Source organism: Aricia agestis, chromosome 2 (assembly GCF_905147365.1).
Source record: "Aricia agestis chromosome 2, ilAriAges1.1, whole genome shotgun sequence".
NCBI lineage: Eukaryota > Metazoa > Arthropoda > Insecta > Lepidoptera > Lycaenidae > Aricia > Aricia agestis.
This window is the reverse complement of record NC_056407.1, coordinates 4,665,027-4,684,424: the sequence shown is the minus strand read 5'-3', so window position 1 is coordinate 4,684,424 and position 19,398 is coordinate 4,665,027. Positions and strand designations below refer to the sequence as shown.

The 19,398-nt window shown below is 39.5% G+C and overlaps 1 protein-coding gene and 1 long non-coding RNA gene across 3 annotated transcripts in view; one reads left to right on the top strand and one right to left on the bottom strand.

Annotated features, from left to right (window-relative positions):
- The window catches only part of LOC121740009, a 66,914-nt gene extending 50,453 nt beyond the window's left edge, over positions 1–16,461 (top strand). For both annotated transcript variants that reach the window (XM_042132678.1, XM_042132677.1), the window contains exons 11-17: positions 1,862–2,042; positions 2,157–2,656; positions 2,863–3,388; positions 3,469–3,735; positions 12,691–12,850; positions 15,286–16,180; positions 16,326–16,461. In XM_042132678.1, coding sequence (XP_041988612.1) covers positions 1,862–2,042; positions 2,157–2,656; positions 2,863–3,388; positions 3,469–3,735; positions 12,691–12,850; positions 15,286–16,180; positions 16,326–16,461 — 2,665 coding nt within the window. The remainder of the gene's footprint in view (positions 1–1,861; positions 2,043–2,156; positions 2,657–2,862; positions 3,389–3,468; positions 3,736–12,690; positions 12,851–15,285; positions 16,181–16,325) is intronic.
- Positions 6,113–7,517, bottom strand: LOC121740018. Its single transcript, XR_006037522.1, has 4 exons — positions 7,258–7,517; positions 6,846–7,071; positions 6,429–6,596; positions 6,113–6,314 (listed from the first exon to the last, which is right to left on the bottom strand). It is a non-coding gene; the product is annotated as an uncharacterized LOC121740018 (long non-coding RNA).
- Positions 16,462–19,398: the final 2,937 nt, after the last annotated feature.

Sequence of the window (19,398 nt, the reverse complement as noted above, 5' to 3'; positions counted from 1 at the left end):
CATAGTCGCCAACAGTAACATCTCTGTAAGTGGGAGCCGAAGCCCCGTCGGTCCTGGCGTGGGAAATAATAGGTTTAACAAAAAGCATCTCGGGTTCCAATCTGGTCGAAGTCTTATTCAGTGTCTCTTTCTTCATCTTATTTAATGCAAACTTATAAGAGCACATATGATTTCCCATATACATCCGAATATTTTTTTCTTTCTTAAATACAGGACAAGCAGATTTCATAAAAGATAAGTGATTCCCTTTGCAGTTAACACATCTATAACTTTTCGTTTCGCAGTTTTCATGTTTCCCGCTACACTTATTTTTTTTTTTTTTTTTAATGAAATAAGGGGCAAACGAGCAAACGAGTCACCTGATGGAAAGCAACTTCCATCGCCCATGGACACTCGCAGCATCAGAAGAGCTGCAAGTGCGTTGCCGACCTTTTAAGAGGGAATAGGGTAATAGGGGAGGGTAGGGAAGGGAAGGGAAGGGAATAGTTGAGGGTAGGGAAGGGAATAGGGTAGGGGTTAGGGGATTTGGCCTCCGGTAAACTCACTCACTCGGCGAAACACAGCGCAAGCGCTGTTTCACGCCGGTTTTCTGTGAGAACGTGGTATTTATCCGGTCGAGCCGGCCCATTCGTGCCGAAGCATGGCTCTCCCACGTAAAAAACACTTAGGACAAATTGGGGTCTTAGATGGACAAATCTGATTGACGTGACCGTATCGCCAACATTTAGAGCATTGAGTCACAGGATACATGTAAGAATCTACGGCCATTCGACACCCATAAGCTTTTATAAATTCTGGAAGATTTGAACGTTCGAACCCTATTCGAACGGTTTCAGACTTTATCCATTTACCATCCGAATCTTTCCGTAACAACCTCTTAATGGATAAAATCTTCGTGTCACATTCGAAAATCTCTTTCAATTCCTTATCTTCTATATCAATGTCAATATCCCGGACCACGCCATAACAGTAATGCAACTCATTAGTATTTCTACAAACCCACTCATAATCCTGTGTAATCTTATTATTCAGAAAATTGTTTGCGTCTAGCTCGGATTTAAATTTAATTAAAAGTTTGAAAGGACTTTTATATTTGATAGTTTCTATGCCCTGAATATTGTATTTAGCCAATAGTTTTGCAAACGCTAACTGCTTCGGTAGAAAATCGGTCTTGGCGGTTATAGAAACTTCAAAATTATTACGTTAATTAGCTGGCGGATTAGGTGATGCAGATGGAGGGGTTCTCTGCAGGTTCCTGCGCTTATATCTCGTGACCAGTGTAAAGCCATCATCAGCTAGCGGCTCTGGAGAACTACCTGCTAGTCGCCTTTTGTTGCCTGGCTGCAACATCGCTTCACTTCCAACATCGTCGAGATTATTATGACCTACTGATATACCTGCATCATCCCACTCTAAGTCTACCTCTCCTTCTTATTCTCCAGATTCCAGCACTATTATGTTAACAGCCTCCGCAGCCATCTTATTGAGTGCAGGCTCCATCGTACCTTCTTCCTCAGGTTCACTCATAATTACAACACAATGCGGGTAGATCGAAAAAAATAATAATACGAAAGTTTGTTAAAGAAACAAAACTATTCACATAAGTTCACTTTTGATTTGATAATTATTAATAATTATAACCGAAATAATCATACTTCAGAATATTTAAACTCGGAAACAAAAAAAAACTCGCAAATACGAAATGAAAATTGACGTCACAGAGATCGTAACACGGAGCGCGTCCGAACGTGACGGGCGCAAACCCAGACTCACGGATATAGTTAAGTTTGATTAATATATTTTTAGGGTTGGGTCATGGGTGTAAATTTATGATTTCTCAAATGAAACTAATGTTTTGTAGGTTTACGCTGACTTCCATCCGACATCCGTACACGAGGTGTGTAGGGTTCGCGCGAAGAAGACTGGGGCGCGGCGGTAGGGTGATCCTGGACCGCATCGCCACGCCCCTAGACCACCTGTGGACGACGCTGCCGTTCAGGCATCCTAATAGCTTAGAGGATAAGGCACTTAGAAATGAAGAGGTAACAACTCAAGTTGAATATAATAACAACATTCATTCTATAAGTTCTTTTGCCAAAGTTGAAAATTACAACAATTTGTGATATATTTACATTGGTGTGTCTTTGTTATTACAGGTCGAATTGGAAACAAAGCCACATCGAACTCCCAAGGTGATGACGAGGGATTACCACACGAGTGGCAAACATCCATGGAGACACGCCTTCCGAAGACATCTCGCCAGGAACCCTGAACTATGGACAGTGCCCGTCAGCGAAGAGGATAAACCCAACTTCGGGGATTTTAAACTCGACCTGGACGACATTAAAATGGACCTCGACGACGTCAAATTGGACTTCCAGGTTAAGTTGGACGTGGACGAAAAAATAGACATTGATGATGTGAAAGTGGAACCCATGGAGGTTGATAAAGTGTTACCGGACTTACCTCAAGATAGTGATATTAGTGTTAGTGTAAATCCAAGGACTATAGATGAAAGTGTGAGAGAGAACTTGCAGAGGGTGATCAGAAAGAGATCGTGGAGTGGGTGTAGTGATAGCAGTTACAATTCCGACGACAGTTTGCAGCCTGTGGAGCAAGAATTTGAAAAGTTTTTCAGTGAAGTCAGTACGAAATGGTGAGTTTCTATTCCACTAAACTAATATAGAACAAATATTTTGCAACATATCATACATATAACATAGCTGCCATAAATTGAACATATTTTCTATGCATTTATAGCAATTATCATTTATTTATTATCTTACTCTTAATACACATGTTTTCGAAAATGAGCTTCTCAAATTTTTCCATAACAATATCAAAGATAGCAAATTATTTCAGGTTACACTTCCGACCGAAAACACCGCCCCCGTCCCCACCGCATAAAGAAGCTCCTCAGGATGATCAGTTTCCCATAGCCCAGGACACGCCCATCTCGGTCGAGCTCACCTCGGGCTTGCCCAGCGGCGTTCTCGACACCTTCACCACCTCAGAGTTCACGCTCAACGATCTGTACGACGTCAGCCCGGATATGGACAACAGCGGCAGCCTCGACATCAGCGGGGAAGATCTCCTCACGGAGAACTTCACGGGGTTGACCGAAGCGCAGGTCGAGAGCATCCTGTCCGAGACGGATCTGAAGGCTCTGGCCGACGTCGACCTCACTAAAGACGACAAGAAAGGAATCGGCGACGACTTGCTCGAGGAGCTCGTGAAGGACGTGGACGGAAAAGATTCTTTTTTATTGCAAGGCCAGAGCTCGGAAGGGCGTGCCAGCTCTGGCCAAAAGAGGAAGCGGACGGACGGTTTCGGTTCTACCGTCGTGCATGTATCCGGATTGGATAAGGAGCCCATTTATGTGGAGAAGGTAAATCTATTGAAATTTTAAGTAACGACAATGTTACTCTGTTAAAAAAACAACATTCTGATATAAATATTTTATCGTAGGTGAGACCGCCGTCGCCTAAGAAGATAGAAACGCCCAAGGAAGTTAAGGAGACGAAGCCGTCGATCAAGACGCCGGCGCAAGTCGCGGCGGCGGAGGTGGCAAGCGAGAGCGGGCGGGCGCGCGTCCCGCCTAAGCCGAGCCCGCCCAAGAGCGTGACGACCAAGGCGTCGCCCGTGAAGCGTCACCTCGTGAGTGCCCGCCCCGCCGCGCCGCCCGCCCCCGCCGACCACACCATACGAGCAGTCGCCGTCTCTGATGGCCTCAAGGTAATAAATAATGCCAGGAGGCTCGACTTTTCATGTTTTTTATTTATTTCAGATTCATATATAATAACATAATCACAATCAGTACAATTACTTAGTTACATTATACTAAGTTAGGGTCGTGCGCACAGATATTATAGAAGTAAGAGATGTGTTATGTGGGCGTGGCACATGTCGCCAATTCCAGCGCATTTGCGCACTAGTTGTCAGTCACATGTAAATCGCTCCACGGCTTACACGTTGTCACTTCGTTGTAAATTGTGAACAAAATACCGACTTGTGCAATAATAGAAATCGCAGCGAAACTTTGAATAAAAAAAATTGCGGGATCACCTATCACAGTCAACTGTAATGTTTCGTATACATTACAGTTGGCTGTGATTGATAGGTGATCCCGCAATTTTTTATTAATTTAAAAATCAATTATTTTTCACGAAAAATATTCGCCGCTACACCGCCATTTTCAGTCCGCTTGATGTTCCGTGAACTATCAAACTAAGGCACTAGTGATGTGGTGTGATGCAGATTTTGGTATCGATATTTTTATGGCTGTTGCTAGTCGTCCGGTAAACGGATGAATAAAATAAATCTTAGTCGTCCGATTACCGGATGATTAAAAAAAATAATTCATCTGATTACCGGACGACAGAGTTGGGCATAATTGAAATACTGGATAATCTAATTAACAATCTAATTGCAAAGTAATTAGAATAAATTTTATTCTAATTACATTGTAATTCAAATACTTTCAAATTTAAATATAGAATTACACAAAGCAATTGATTCCTATGTAATCCAATTTCAAAGAAATCTAATTAATTTGAAATTAAGTTCTTTTGTAATTGATTACTTTGGTTTCGACTAATTACTCTAATATTATTACAGTGTCAACTGTCAGGAGTTAAAAACAGAGTACTGTATCTACTATCTAGAGGTTATTTTTTTTACGTCCGTGCTAGAGGTATTATTTTTAGGGAATTACTGTAGGTACTTATAGGTAAATAAAGCATTAAATATGCCCATCAGATCGATACAAGAAGTGGAAAATGTAAATAATAATTTATAATATCATACAAATAAGTAATACAACATGAAGTATGATATTCTCTAAGAAAAATAAAAACATTTAGATACTTTACCAAGAAAAAGCCTTTTCTTTCTGTGGTTTAGGCGTGAAGAGGTCAGATAGATAGAACGACAGACAGACACACTTTCGTATTTATAATTTATAATAAGTATATTTAAATACTTTAAGTAAGTATAGATTTTAAAACTTGGGACATAAAAGTAATAGCCAGTTTTGTTTGAAATTTTGAGGTTATGTACCTACCTACAGCTATGATATTATTACTTATACTTACTTACCTACCTAATTATATTAAGTATATACTTACTCATTACAATATTATTAAAAAAAACATTATACATTTTATTAAAAACATTAGTGTGTATCAGTACTTATAGTTTTCGTAAAAACGTAAATAATTAATGTTTTAAAAATAATTAAGTATATTCATAAATTCAACGTACCTACCTACTTTACATATTTTTACCGTTCTACATAATAACAGTCCGAAGATAATTTGAGATGAGGATGGTATCCACTCAGTGGGATGAACTTGGACATACCTTTAGGTACAGTATAAAAGCATAGTGCAACAATTCAATACTTAATTATGAAGTTTAATAGTGGTAGGTCCAAGCTGCTAGACCTGCAGTCAAAATGGACAGCGGTAACCGGGGAAATACTACACTCTCATAAAAATAGTGTTAAATGACAGCTTCAGCTGTTGTGTTTTGTATGTTAAGTGAGAGCTGAACACGAAATTTCCTCTTGGTCTGCAGGACACCATAATCCCTTTGTTTTTAGATCTCACTCTTTAAGCTCGGCAAGGCATTCATAATAATTTTTGTAGACTACGGAGCTGCTTAAGCATTTCCTTACCTATAATCATATTATGCTGTTTTGTGCTTGTACGCTACGTTTGTAGATTACAAAAGGTTCGGGTGCAGGCATTAAGATATAAGTACTACATACACAGGTAATAAAACAACACTTTTTTTTAAGAAAAACTTTATCATAATTTATAACTTAATAATTATTCTTATTACAATTATATTTATCTAAGATAGGGGCAGGGGCAGGAGTACCCTCATGGCGAGCATAGCTTAGGTACCAAATGATGCTCATAAACATGTGAGCAGCATCCCACTGTTCTTAAGCCTACAATGCAGTAACAGCAATAGCTTTTGATAGCGACCTGACCATTCATGTTTCTTTCTGTTACAATAAATACAAAATAAGTTTTTCCTTCTGGAAAAACTTATTTTGTTGGCAGTTAAATGGCAGGACTTTTTTTAGCTTAAAGCACAACAACACAGGCACAGGCAACTCGAGGCACAACATTTTGCCCAGGATTCATGCATTCTTGAAAAACACAATGTCCTGGTGTTTCAGCTGCTCTTCTTATATTGAACAACACTATATTTTGTTGGGATCTTTCATCAGCTTCTGGAATATCTGACCTTATGTCTCGAGCTTGGTTCCAACAAACTCCAGAAACTTCATTCATAGATGACATCTGTAAATAAATCATTTGATGAGATGGACAGATATCAAAACAACAATAGTAAAAAACAAATTAAACACTGACATACGTTAATTTGATTATTAGATTAGAGTTTAAACTATATACCTCTTGTTGCTCCAGCAAACGAGTAATGTTTTCAGGATTCCACTCTAAGTCTGAAGTTGTGGTGTCCAGACTGGCCACATACAGTACACATTAAAGCTGATTCCATATATTCAGGTTGAAAGTCCTCAATTACTTGGACTATTCTGGTTCTTCATCTTGAGACCAAAGCTAAAATAAAAATATAATTAGAGAAAAGCTTGCCATGAATCCGGTATTACGCTGAGGAAATAAATTACTTTATTTCCTACTGCAATAATGAATTAAGAAACACTAGTGATGGTACTACATATAAATTTATTTTAATACCTTACTGGTCTCCACAACACAGGGAATCCTAGTATGGAGATCAGTGATTGTGTAAGAATATCCTGTAAAATTTTTATGTGAAAATAAAGATTTGTTTGGTTGTTTGTTTACCTCTCGTGCTTGAATCCAAGAAGATACTATAGAAGCCACTCTTTGTTGTTCTTCATTTGTCCCTTCAATTAAAATTCTGCATCGATTTGCTATTACTATGGATAATCCACATGATACAACACAGATATTATTATGGCCAACCGCTGCTGCTGCTGGACATATTTTCAGTAGATGCATGATACGCAAGTTGCCAGCATGCATGGCAAATATGATCAGTAGGTGTAATCTGGAAATAATGATAGTGATTAGAAGTATTGTTAATTATTCCCTACTTTTTCTTTAATAATAGGTACTTTGCTAGATTAGTTTCATGGTTTAAAATGAAAGGAAAACATTTCAACACTTAAAATTTAATAAAAAGTTCATGGTTAGGCTAACACGTAAAATATATTATTTGAAGTAAACTACTTACATAATATCCAAGATATATCCACAGTCGATTAATATTCACAAGATCTTTACTCTCGTCGCATAAAGCAGGCCTTCTCAGTTCTCAATTTGAAAACAACAGAAAATAACTGACAATCACAAGTCACAACTGCTACCCAAACAAATTAATAGGTACATGCTGCTACCGTTGATTGTGTTGGATGTTGATTATTGGTTTCATACAAAGAGAATAATATTATAATAATTACTACCGCGGGTTTCATAATCTTTGGTTCAAGTTGAGATTAGTGGATTATTGAGATTGAGATTTTCTAATGATTTTCTTCATCTGTCTTCTTCTTCTTCTTTATAAATGGCCTCATTAACTGATTGCCATGACAAGAAAAAATATCGATGGAAAAAATTAGAACAAAATATACATTTATAATATGTACAATGTAATGTGATTTTATGTAATATATTCTTTTCTTTATGAGATATAAGTAAATAAGAGATTAATAATAATTCATAATAAATGTTTCTATAATAACTTTAGTATTTATTAAGTATTTTACTTATGGCAACATTAAAAAAATATAACATAAAATGATAGGTCTACCAGAATCTGATAGCAAAAAGTGAGAAAGTAAATTGAGTATTGACTCTAGCAATACCGGGGTAATTGGAATAAAACATTTTGATCCTTTTTAGGGTTCCGTACCTCAAAAGGAAAAAACGGAACCCTTATAGGATCACTTTTTTGTCCGTCTGTCCGTCCGTCCGTCTGTCAAGACCCTTTTTCTCAGGAACGCGTGGAGGTATGAAGCTGAAATTTATATCAATTACTCAGGTCTACTGTCCCTTGAAGCTGTGAAAAAATCAAACTTCTAAGCCAACGCAATCAAAAGATACAGCCGTTTATGCCGCAAATTTTCGACACTTGCAAGGGAATCAAAACCTACAGGGTGCTTCCCGTGAACTCAGAATCTTGAAATTTGGTACGAAGCAACGTCTTATAGCATAGATAAAGGAAAAATTACGAAAACCATAAATTTTTAGTTACATCACATAATATATTTTTTTTTAATAATTTTAAACTTACTACCCATTTCCTCATAAACGCGTAGAGGTATTAAATTGAAATTCATACCAAATACTCAGGTCTATAATACCTTTAAGCTGTAACAAAATCAAACTTCTATGTCAACGCAATCAAAAGAAACAGCAATTTAAGCTGCATATTTTGAAACTCGCAAGTACTCGCAAGGGAATCAAAACCTAAAGGGTACTTCCAGTCGACCTAGAATCTTGAAATTTGGCATGAAGCAACGTTTTATAGCACACATAAAGGAAAAATTCCGAAAACCTTAAATTTTTAGTTACATTACAAAATATATATTTTTTAATAAATATAAACTTATTACTTTTTTCCTCATGAACGCGTAGAGCTATTACTTAAACGATAAAGAGATCTTTGTCTTAAATTTATGCTCCTCCATCTTTCCCCATTGTAATGTTATGAATTTCATTTTGCAATAAAAATACCATAGTTATGACTCGATTGTCGTAATGAACGAACTTTGTAAACCTTGCAGGTTTGTACGGAACCCTCGGTGCGCGAGTCCGACTCGCACTTGGCCGGTTTTTTTTCTTATAGCGCCTGATTCTGTGTGTGAAACATGCAAATATAAAAAACTATCTAATGATCAAGGATATTTTTTGATAATCTGCTGCTAAAAATCGCCATCAGATTCTGATAGATCTACATTATAAATACCTATTTAGATAAGTTTATCAAAATAGATAGTCTAATTGCCATAATAAAAATTCTGTTGAAAAACAACAACAAAATTATGCTCTATCGATCCTGCCATTCACCTTTATTCGAACCACAATTTAAATATACGTGAGAGAGCCATGCTTCGGCACGGATGGGCCTTCTCGACCGGAGAAATACCACGTTCTCACAGAAAACCGGCGTGAAACAGCGCTTACGCTGTGTTTCGCCGAGTGAGTGAGTTTACCGGAGGCCCAATTCCCTACCCTATTCCCTTCCCTACCCTCCCCTATTCCCTTTCCTTCCCATCCCTACCCTCCCCTATTACGCTATTCCCTCAAAAGGCCGGCAACGCACCTGTAGCTCTTCTGATGCTGCGAGTGTCCATGGGCGATGGAAGTTGCTTTCCATCAGGTGACCCGTTTGCTCGTTTGCCCCCTTATTTCATAAAAAAAAAACCGGCCAAGTGCGAGTCGGACTCGCGCACCGAGGGTTCCGACAGCTTAAAGGTATTATAGACCTGAGTATTTAGTATGAATTTCAATTTAATACCTCTACGCGTTTATGAGGAAATGGGTAGTAAGTTTAAAATTATTAAAAAAAAATATATTATGTGATGTAACTAAAAATTTATGGTTTTCGTAATTTTTCCTTTATCTATGCTATAAGACGTTGCTTCGTACCAAATTTCAAGATTCTGAGTTCACGGGAAGCACCCTGTAGGTTTTGATTCCCTTGCAAGTGTCGAAAATTTGCGGCATAAACGGCTGTATCTTTTGATTGCGTTGGCTTAGAAGTTTGATTTTTTCACAGCTTCAAGGGACAGTAGACCTGAGTAATTGATATAAATTTCAGCTTCATGCCTCCACGCGTTCCTGAGAAAAAGGGTCTTGACAGACGGACAGACGGACAACAAAGTGATCCTATAAGGGTTCCGTTTTTTCCTTTTGAGGTACGGAACCCTAAAAATAGTTTATAAGTATTATTTCTGAGTTAATATGTAATATTTGTGATTATTTTACGAAATGGGAAGTCCTATTGTGAACTGTCAATCCAGGATACACCGACGTTAAACTAGGGTCTAGGACTTATCATTATGAAAAAAAAAAAGTAATTCTATGTATTTAAATTACAAGTAATCTGATTAAATTGTAATTAGAATAAAATTTATTCCAATTACATTCGAATCAACTACTGGTTAATTTCAGGTGCACAATTACTTCATCAATCTGATTATTTTGTAATCAGATTAACAACTACAATGTATTTGTAATTGTGTAATCGTTAATCTAATTACTTTTTGCCCAACTCTGCCGGACGACTAGCCTTAAAAGATAATCTAATCGTCCGATCAAAAATGACGTTTTTGTATGAAAACTTGCGTGATTAAGCCCGGCCGCACATTGTCCGAAATTTCTGATACGAAACAGTTGAACGTCCGCGCTGTCTCTTACATTTTGTACTGAGCCGAGTGAGCTCGAACTCGCCGGAAGGATATTTCGGATAGTGTGCGGGGTGGCGGTCCGACGAAATTCAACTGTTTCTGATCAGAATTCGGACAATCGGATTAGATGTGCGGCCGGGCTAAAACTCTTAAAATATAACTAATAACCACTTGATATAACGATAAAACTAGACATGAGGAGTGAGGAACACTGACATGATGAATCAGTATTCATCATGTCAGTGTTCCTTGTACAGTGAACTTTAATTTTTTAGCTTTAGTCATTGCTGAGAAAAATCGATATCGCTACAGCCAAATTACTGATACATTTCTTTTCTAATTAAAGATAAGTAGCGATACACACCAAACAATGGGCTGAGCAAGCGAGATGTCACTATCGTCTATCAGTAACATCACTAACACTTCGTGGTAGGAAGGGATGCGTGATTTGAAGTGGCAGAACCCTTTTTTTCATCTGTTTTGACAGTCAGTCGGCACTTATCGGCACGTTGACAATTTGAGCTCTAAGAAAAATGTATGTAGGAACATCATTTACGCTCACACGTAAACATACACAGATATAGTTCAATTTTGGTTTCGTTTGACAGCTCGGAATTGTTGCTCTATTCCGCTAGCTATAAGTATTAACTTTGTTGCGGTAGGTTGATCGTGCCTATAACTATGCCTAGGCGGGAAGTGGAACACCAGTGGGGTACTTCTTCGGAGAGTCCCATAAACCCCGACCGACGCAAAGCATTTCTAAATGGGAATTTCTGGATCGTGGGAATCGCAGACACAATAGATTTTCAGTTGGTATGCGACAACCGGGTGCCGCTTGGGGATTGAGGGGTAAAAAAAAGAATATGTATTCTGTTAATCTGTAGAGCTCGATAACGCTTTAAATAAACTTGGCGAAAAAAGGAACTAACGCTGCCATCATACAAAAACGCCGTTTTTGACAGTTCTCCTTTACAAGCAGCGCCCCCGCCCACGTTAATTTATGTCCGGTATATAATATTGTATTATTTTTCTCAATACCGGGGTAATTGGAATAAAACATTTTGATCCTTTTTTTTCTTATAACAGCTGATTCTGTGTGTGGAACATGCAAATATTTTTTTTTTCAATGATACGGACAATTATTCATCCACTTACCGGACGACTAGCAAACCGTCCGTCCGTCAGAATTTTTAAAGTCCGATTTTAAAAATTCTTTCAGTTATAGATAGCCTATTTATCGAGGAAGGCTATAGGCTATATTTTATTACGCTAAAACTAATAGGAGCGAAGAAATAGAGGAAAATGTGGAAAAAACGGGGAAAATTATTTGAAATGGCTTACTTATCTCACGAACTACTGGAGCAATTTTTCTGTTATTTGGCACAGATAAGAAGTAGACTACGTGAAGGATTATAGGCTACTAGCTGTTGCCCGCGACTTCGTCCGCGTGGACTTCAGTTTATAGCGCGCGATGTCAACAAAATTGGTGTGAAAAGCTTTTATAAAAAAAACCCTGGTACCCCTTAAATCAAAACAGCTGGTGCAATGTGTACATAATATTTCATTTTTTAAAATTAAACTTTATATTTTATGCCAAATTTTAAAGTTTATTTAGGCCCATAATTACACAACTTTACCCATAAACTATTTATATCATTGATAGGTTTAACTTTTAAGGTTACGTCACTGCATAGATAAAGTACTGAGTTAATAACGTAAAAAAGTAATAACAATAAAAAAAAAACTAAAGCTTGAATGTAAGATGATACCACCTCTTATAGAAAGAAGTCTGGGCAAGCGTCACCGCGATGTAGGAGACGCACGGCGCCATCTATTATGAATTTTTGGAACTAACTTAATTTGAACAAATTAACGCATTTTCACCCCCTTACAACTCTTTTTTCCAGTAAAAAAGTAGCCTATGTCCTTTCTCAGGCCTTAGACTATCTGTATAGAAAAATTTCATTACAATCGGTTCAGTAGTTTTGGCGTGAAAGCGAGATAGACAGACAGACAGACAGAGATACTTTCGCATTTATAATATTAGCATAGATTTTTGTGGACTAATTTGTCTGTGAAATATCTAATTTACGCGGGCGAAGCCGCGCGGAACGTCTAGTATGAAATAAAATGCAAAATATAATATCAAAAATATCTGTTCACTGATCAGTCTTTGTTGAGTATCTTCGTTTTGAAAAATAATAGTATGTAATAGGTATAGTTAAATAATTGTAATGTAAATGACCGACTTACAGGTTCGACTGCAGAGCCAGAGCGCAAGCGTGGGCGGGGCGATGACGTCGGTGGGGTCCGTGAGCGGCGTGGGCCAGGTGGGCGTGAGCGCCGGCGGCACCGTTGTCGGCCTGCTGCAGAACGGACCCTTCACCGCCGTCGCGATACCGCACTCGCATATCGGTAAGTTTTTAATTGGTGTTGAGTTTCAATATACAGTGTGTAACAAAAATAAGTGATAATACTTTAGGGTGTGTACGTGTTCCTTGTAGAGAGTTCACTGTGAAAGTAGCAGCGCTGAAAGACCAAAAATTTTTTTCACTTTTGTATGGGCAAGGGCCCGAGCGTCAAGTGTTTCCCCATACAAAAGTGAAAAAAAATTTTGGTCTTTCAGCGCTGCTACTTTCACAGTGAACTCTCTACAAGGAACACGTACACACCCTAAAGTATTATCACTTATTTTTGTTACACCCTGTATACAGTGCTCCCAAAGTGATAAAGTGCATAGAAATTTTCGTCATTGTTCGGCAACGATCGTTTTTCCCAAGTGTCGGAAGACGAAGCCACAAAACCTTTTATTGCGCATGTCCAAATCATGCCATGGCAACGCCAACTGTTTAAGACTTGATCGTAACCACTGACCTCCATTATACAAGTACGCTGGACTAACGATACCCACCTGCTTTTTGTGCCTATTTGAAGCGGGATCAGCGCCCCCGGGAGAAGAGAATTAAATCTGACGTAACTTGAAAATGGCCGCTTAATCGTTATTGGTTGTCATCACTAGTATTAGTTCCAAGTACTCCCACTACTGCTATCAGGGCCAATATGGCGACTTTCAAACGTCATTTTTACGTCAGATTTAGTTCTCTTCCCCCGCATTGGGGGCGCTAATTCCGCTTCAAATAGGCACTAAAAATAGTTGTCATTTCGAAGGGTAGTCCAGCGTACTTGTATAATGGAGGTCAGTGACCGTAACCAAATATAAGCAACTTGTTGGTGGCGTTGCCATGGTATGACATGATTTGGACATGCGCAATAAAATGTTTTGTGGCGCATGCGCCGAAAATAGAGACAATTGTGTAGGCAAATATCAAATCCCGGTATGTCCACCATAAGCGAAACTTGGCAAATGAGAGAAATATGTTTTTTTTTAACTTTATTCTCGGCATTTTTCTTTTTAACTTTTGACACAGACATCTTCTTTGCTCTTTCAGGATTCACCACACTAATTTGTATATACTGCGTTGTTCCATTTTTCTCACAAATTCAATAAAATCGACAAGAGTTCAGTTTCGAGTATGGGTGTGTGTGACTTGCCGGGTTTTGATATTCACCTACACAATTGACAGCCACCGAGTACCGAGACTATAATATGATATTTACTTCTATTTCTTTCGAACAAGGTGCAAAATGCAAAAGCATTGTTCGGGGCTCTTCCGTTTCATAGATTCGGGTGTTTCCGTGATTACGACAATTTGTGAAGATTTTCATGCGCATTATTAATTTGGGAGTACTATACTACCACATAACACCCGCAACTGCGTTGCGTAAAAAATCGTTTATTGTGCGGGATCGTGCGGGAACGTACATTTTCCTCGATAAAAACCTATAGTTGGGGCATTAGGCCACATTTGACATCTGTCAGAATAATCTCCATAGTGAGGTGAGCTGCTTAAAAACATCGACCAAAACGAATAAATCGATACGGACTTGAAATAAAATATTAAAATTTTATGTTATTTATAAAATCAAAAACGAATTCCTGTCCTTTTATTACTTTTTCTTTTGTAAATTCAAGGAGCAAAATAAGACAAGTATAATTTACAAGAAAATTTGCATTTATTGACTTGAAATATCGAAACTGTTAAATTTTGTATTATCATTATTCATTTCACATGAATATGTGTTACTTTTCACAACGTGGTTATGAATTTATGGGGATATTTCGTTACAAGTAATCAATGCATCTGATTCTACTTATTCGCTTTCGATTTTTAGAGTAACATCCCTAGAGTTTAAAAAGAAAAAAGGTCAGCTGACGTAATATTGTAACAACGTTCAGTTCTTTAAATCATAATTTGTTTTTTATGTTTAAAAAAAATGTTTATCAGTGAAAGCAAATAGTAAAAAAAACTCGTATTGGTTATGTGTATAATAAATATGTAATCGTTATTAGAAAAAAGTTTATAAATTGTGCAGTAATAACAATGACAAAATATTTATTTTTGTATGTCGTCGTTACAAGGCTACCTGGCTCAATTTTGATGAACTGTCAAATGTGGCCTATTAAAATGCCACATTTTAATAGGCCACATTTGACAATTGACTCGAACTATCTCCATACCGAATTGAATTAAATCGGTTCAGCGGTTTAAGCGTGAACAGGTAGCAAGGGAAGGGCAGACAGTGAGACACACTTATAATATTAGTAAATGTTAAGTATGAATAACTTCAGTCGCTTACGAAATGTGTTCAATGCGTTTCTGTAGGAGTCTTTAAGCGATGTTGCTGCCAAAGTTTTCTGACGATAATTAAATAAATCAACGTCTTTCGAGTAATACGGAGTTTTGGTTTTGCTGTTGTGCCCTTAGTAAATTAAATTAACTACGTTTTAGCTTCTGCGAGCGTGACGAACGTTGCGAGCGTGGGCAGCGTGGTGAGCGCGGGCGGGGCGAGTGGGGCGAGCGGGGCGAGCGGCGCGGGCGGTGCGGGCGCGCGGCGGGTGTCGGCGCCGCTCGTGCAGCTCGCGTCGGGCTCGCTGCACAAGCCCCTGCAGCTGCAGCAGCCCGTCGTAGTCAACTCGCAGGTGCACCACGTGGCGCCCAGCAAGCTCAAGGTGCTGCATGCGCATCCGCTCACGCACTCGCAGCGCGCGCAGCTGCTGGCGCAGAACCGCTCCCTCGCGCAGCTGCCCACCGTCGTGTCGCTGGCCACGCTCGGCGACTCCAAGCCCCCCGGCGCTGCGCTGCTCAAGGCGACGCCGGGCTCCGTGGCGCAATTCTTCGAGATCAAGGGCGGCCAGCTCGGCAAGGGGCCGCATCTCGTCAACGTGCTGCGCCAGCCGCAGCCGGGGAAGGCATCCGTCGCGCGCCTCGACCTCGCCGACGCGCGGAAACGCCAGCAGCAGACGGTCGTGCTGGACGGCACGCTCAAGGGTCCGCGGCCGCAGCGCGTCAGCGTCAGCCTGGACGGCCGGCCGCTAGTGCGCGCGGCGGTGCCGGTCCGCCATCACATCCAGCTGAAGAATAGAATCCAAGTCGGGGCCCTGGCGCGGACCGCCGAGCCCTCTACGAGCGTCGCCGTCCCGCCCAAGACCACGACCATCCCCGGCTCCGTGGTGGCGAACCTGCTGCAGAAGAACGTGCAGCTGCCCAAGGGGCAGAAGATCGCCATCTCGGGGCCGGGCGGCCAGCCGCTGTCCGCCAACGTCCAGGCCATCGCCTTCACCACGGCGCAGCTGAAGGCGCGGCAGAGCCGCCTCATAGCGCAACCGCGCCCCACGCCCGTCGCGTAAGTTTACTAAAATTCGGTTTATGTAAAATGACATATCTTTGCTTATCCATTTTGTTTAAGCTTCAAGCGAAAGAGAATTTTTGCGTTTTTTAATTCGTTGGCTTAATTTCAAAGTGTTTCAAATATTCGTTTTACGTTGCAGCGAGATAGTAGAGGCGACGACGACCCCGGCGCCGACGTCATCGACGGGCGAGGCGTCGCTCGGCGACGGCGAGGCGGCGGCCAACGGTGGCGTGCGGCGGCGCCCCGCAGACACGCTGCCCATGGAGGTCACGTGACAGCCCGCGTCGCCGCCTGCCCGCCGCCGCCGTCCCCGCCCCCGCCTCGCCCCCGCCGCCGCCCCGCGAGCCGACAGACACGAGCGAGCCGAGTGTCTCACCTCGGACGAAACACGTTCCACACCGAAGCCGGCATCGTCGACCGACACCGCCGGCGAACGTCCGTACGCTACCGACGCGGATCCCCCCGATACACCACGGACGGACGATGCACCCGAGGGGGTTAACTCGACGAGGAACGCAACCAAAAGCGTCGATTCGAGTGGCGAATTCGACGCGACCAATTTGAGAGAAGTACCTTTTATTAGCTATATAATTAGCAAAGGTAAAAATACATCAGATGCGACAAACGAGCGTACCGTCGCCGAGGACGAGAGAGATTCTGTAGGGGGCGATCGACGTTCGATGGCCGAGCCGCTTTCTGTGAGCGTGGATGCAGAAGTCGCCGCCGAAGTGACGCGTAATAATTTAGTGAGCCAAGTCTCCGAGGTCGACACTCGCGTGGAGTCTTTACCGATTCTAGTATTCTAGCAGAAGCCGATGTAGGTGCGCGCCGCACGCAACTTATAGGTTATATTTCAAGTTACGATTTAAACGTCTGCTAATGAAATTGTCAGTCATTGCATTTTGCATACATAGACCAGAGTTTTATTCTATTACATAGTGCAGTAAGAGTAAATGCTGGAACTTGGCTTGACAGTTGACACGCTACCGCGTGTCTAGATGTTTTGACACTGAAATATAATTTAAATATGTTCGTGTAGTAATATTTCAGTACATTTCTACCATTCCGATGTTTTTGTATTACGTTTATAGCTCTTTTAATAACTTGACATAAAATCTGTACCTTAAAACGAAACTTAAAAATAATTGATTCGATCGTTTATTGGAATTGTGTATAAAAATTTGTATGTTACTTAGTGTGCAGTCAAAAGCATATTGGTAAAAATTCATATTACCTAATGGGCCTATAAAGAATTTTACTCGTTCTCAGTACAATTATAATAATATTATGCCTATTAGCTGCAGCTTTTTAACCAATTAAAAAAAAAACAAAATTAAAAAAATTGTGTCAGAATATAAGATAATAATAAAACGGTGAGAAAAGTACCAAATTCATACTATGACTAATGTTTATCTCAATTTTAACTTGTAAACCTCGTCACTGTTGTCATGTAGATAAACCCCAGTCCAAGTGAGATGTACTACTCGAGTTTTCGACTTACAATATTAGATGGAGTTTATTCTGTGTATTGTACTCAAATTATTGTTGTTTATGTAGGGTAAAAACTAATATGTAGATATGGATATGGGCGTGTCAAAACATGTAAATGCACGGAGTAACTAAAGTGCATACTATACATGTGTTGACACGACAATCTTTCTGTTTAATGGATAATGAATATTACTACTCGGAAGTACGGTCCATAATTATTACAACGCAAGCTTCATTGAAAGTAATTTAAGTGGCTGTGACATAGTTAATACATTTAAAAACTGCGGCTGCCAGCCTCCTTTGCTTTTACATACCGTCGAGGTCACGTGTGTATTGTACTATCTACTTGTACTATCTACGTGTGTACTGCTTTATCGAGAACCTGTATTTTTAATAATTTTGTGTATACGATGAGCGTGCGCTTTAAATATAAAATACTCTCACGGGCACGTCACGTACTAGCAATTATAGAAGTCGTATATTCGCTCCTTGTATACAAAATATTCTATTTTGCAATATGGCTGGCACTTTGGTTGGTTTTAGCGAAACTTTTTAGTTGTTTTTCATACCAGGGAACTATGGAAAAAACTAATCGTAAAGATAAGTAGTCGAGTGTATATTTAATGTAATGTATGAATTGTATTATATCTGTATTATATAGTTTGTGTAAATTAAGGCTGGCGGGACCAGCCGCCCCCGACTCTTGTACAGTGGTCGCTATATGGTTTGTTACTTGTTACGTTCGAAACAAAACTACACTTGTATGTGATTCGAGACGTTTCATTGGTGTGTCCAATATGGCATTTCAAATGTGTAAAGTGGATGATTGTGACAAATATAGCTTGTTGTCTTGTACATGTTACTAATTGTATAAATATAACTAAGTTTTAACGAAATTCCAAAAGGACCGACACATAAATCATACTAGATTCGAGATATCTAACATTTATTACTTTCTTCTCGAGTCCTCGATGCATAGGTTCCGTTTGCTTCTTGAGCATTTAGTGTATGTACTTTAATTTTTTCATAAAATGAAACTTTCCCCATAAAATGTCGATTATCGATTGATAAAAATACATTAAGTATCGATTGGATAATATTTATTTAATTTTAAATATACCTTTAGTGAAGTTTAACTTAAATAAAATGATACCTCAGTAATTTAATTTTGTCACATATTAATGTATTTATTTAAACACAAAGCCATATAGTCGACTCCCGCCGCTCCTGCTCGCGCGGCGCTGTAGGGTGTAGCGTCACACTGTAGTGACGATAAATCGTTCCATACTCATTACTCGGTCCTCCGCGTATTTTGAGATCATGAGGACTATCGATTCAAGCTTTATACCATAAGGAGTAATAATTAATAATAATTCATCAACATTTAGTTATTTGTCATGTTCATATTTTACACTAAGACATCATAAAAGGCAAATTTCGTTTTTTAAGAATATTAATCATATAGCATAAAGTTATGCGGTCTTATAAAATTTTAAAAGAACGAAAAAAGATGCGCTCAGCGATGCGAGTGTATTCATTAGCATAAAAGTAACAATTATTATATTACTCTTACTTATTTGCTGAAACAATATTCGTTTTATTTGATATTTGAAATTTTGCAGTTGTCATATTGTGTGTAATGTGTCGAAATTCGGGGTCACTTAAACATTGAATTATTATAAACTAACTCGTATTGGCATTAAAAAAAATTAAGACATTTA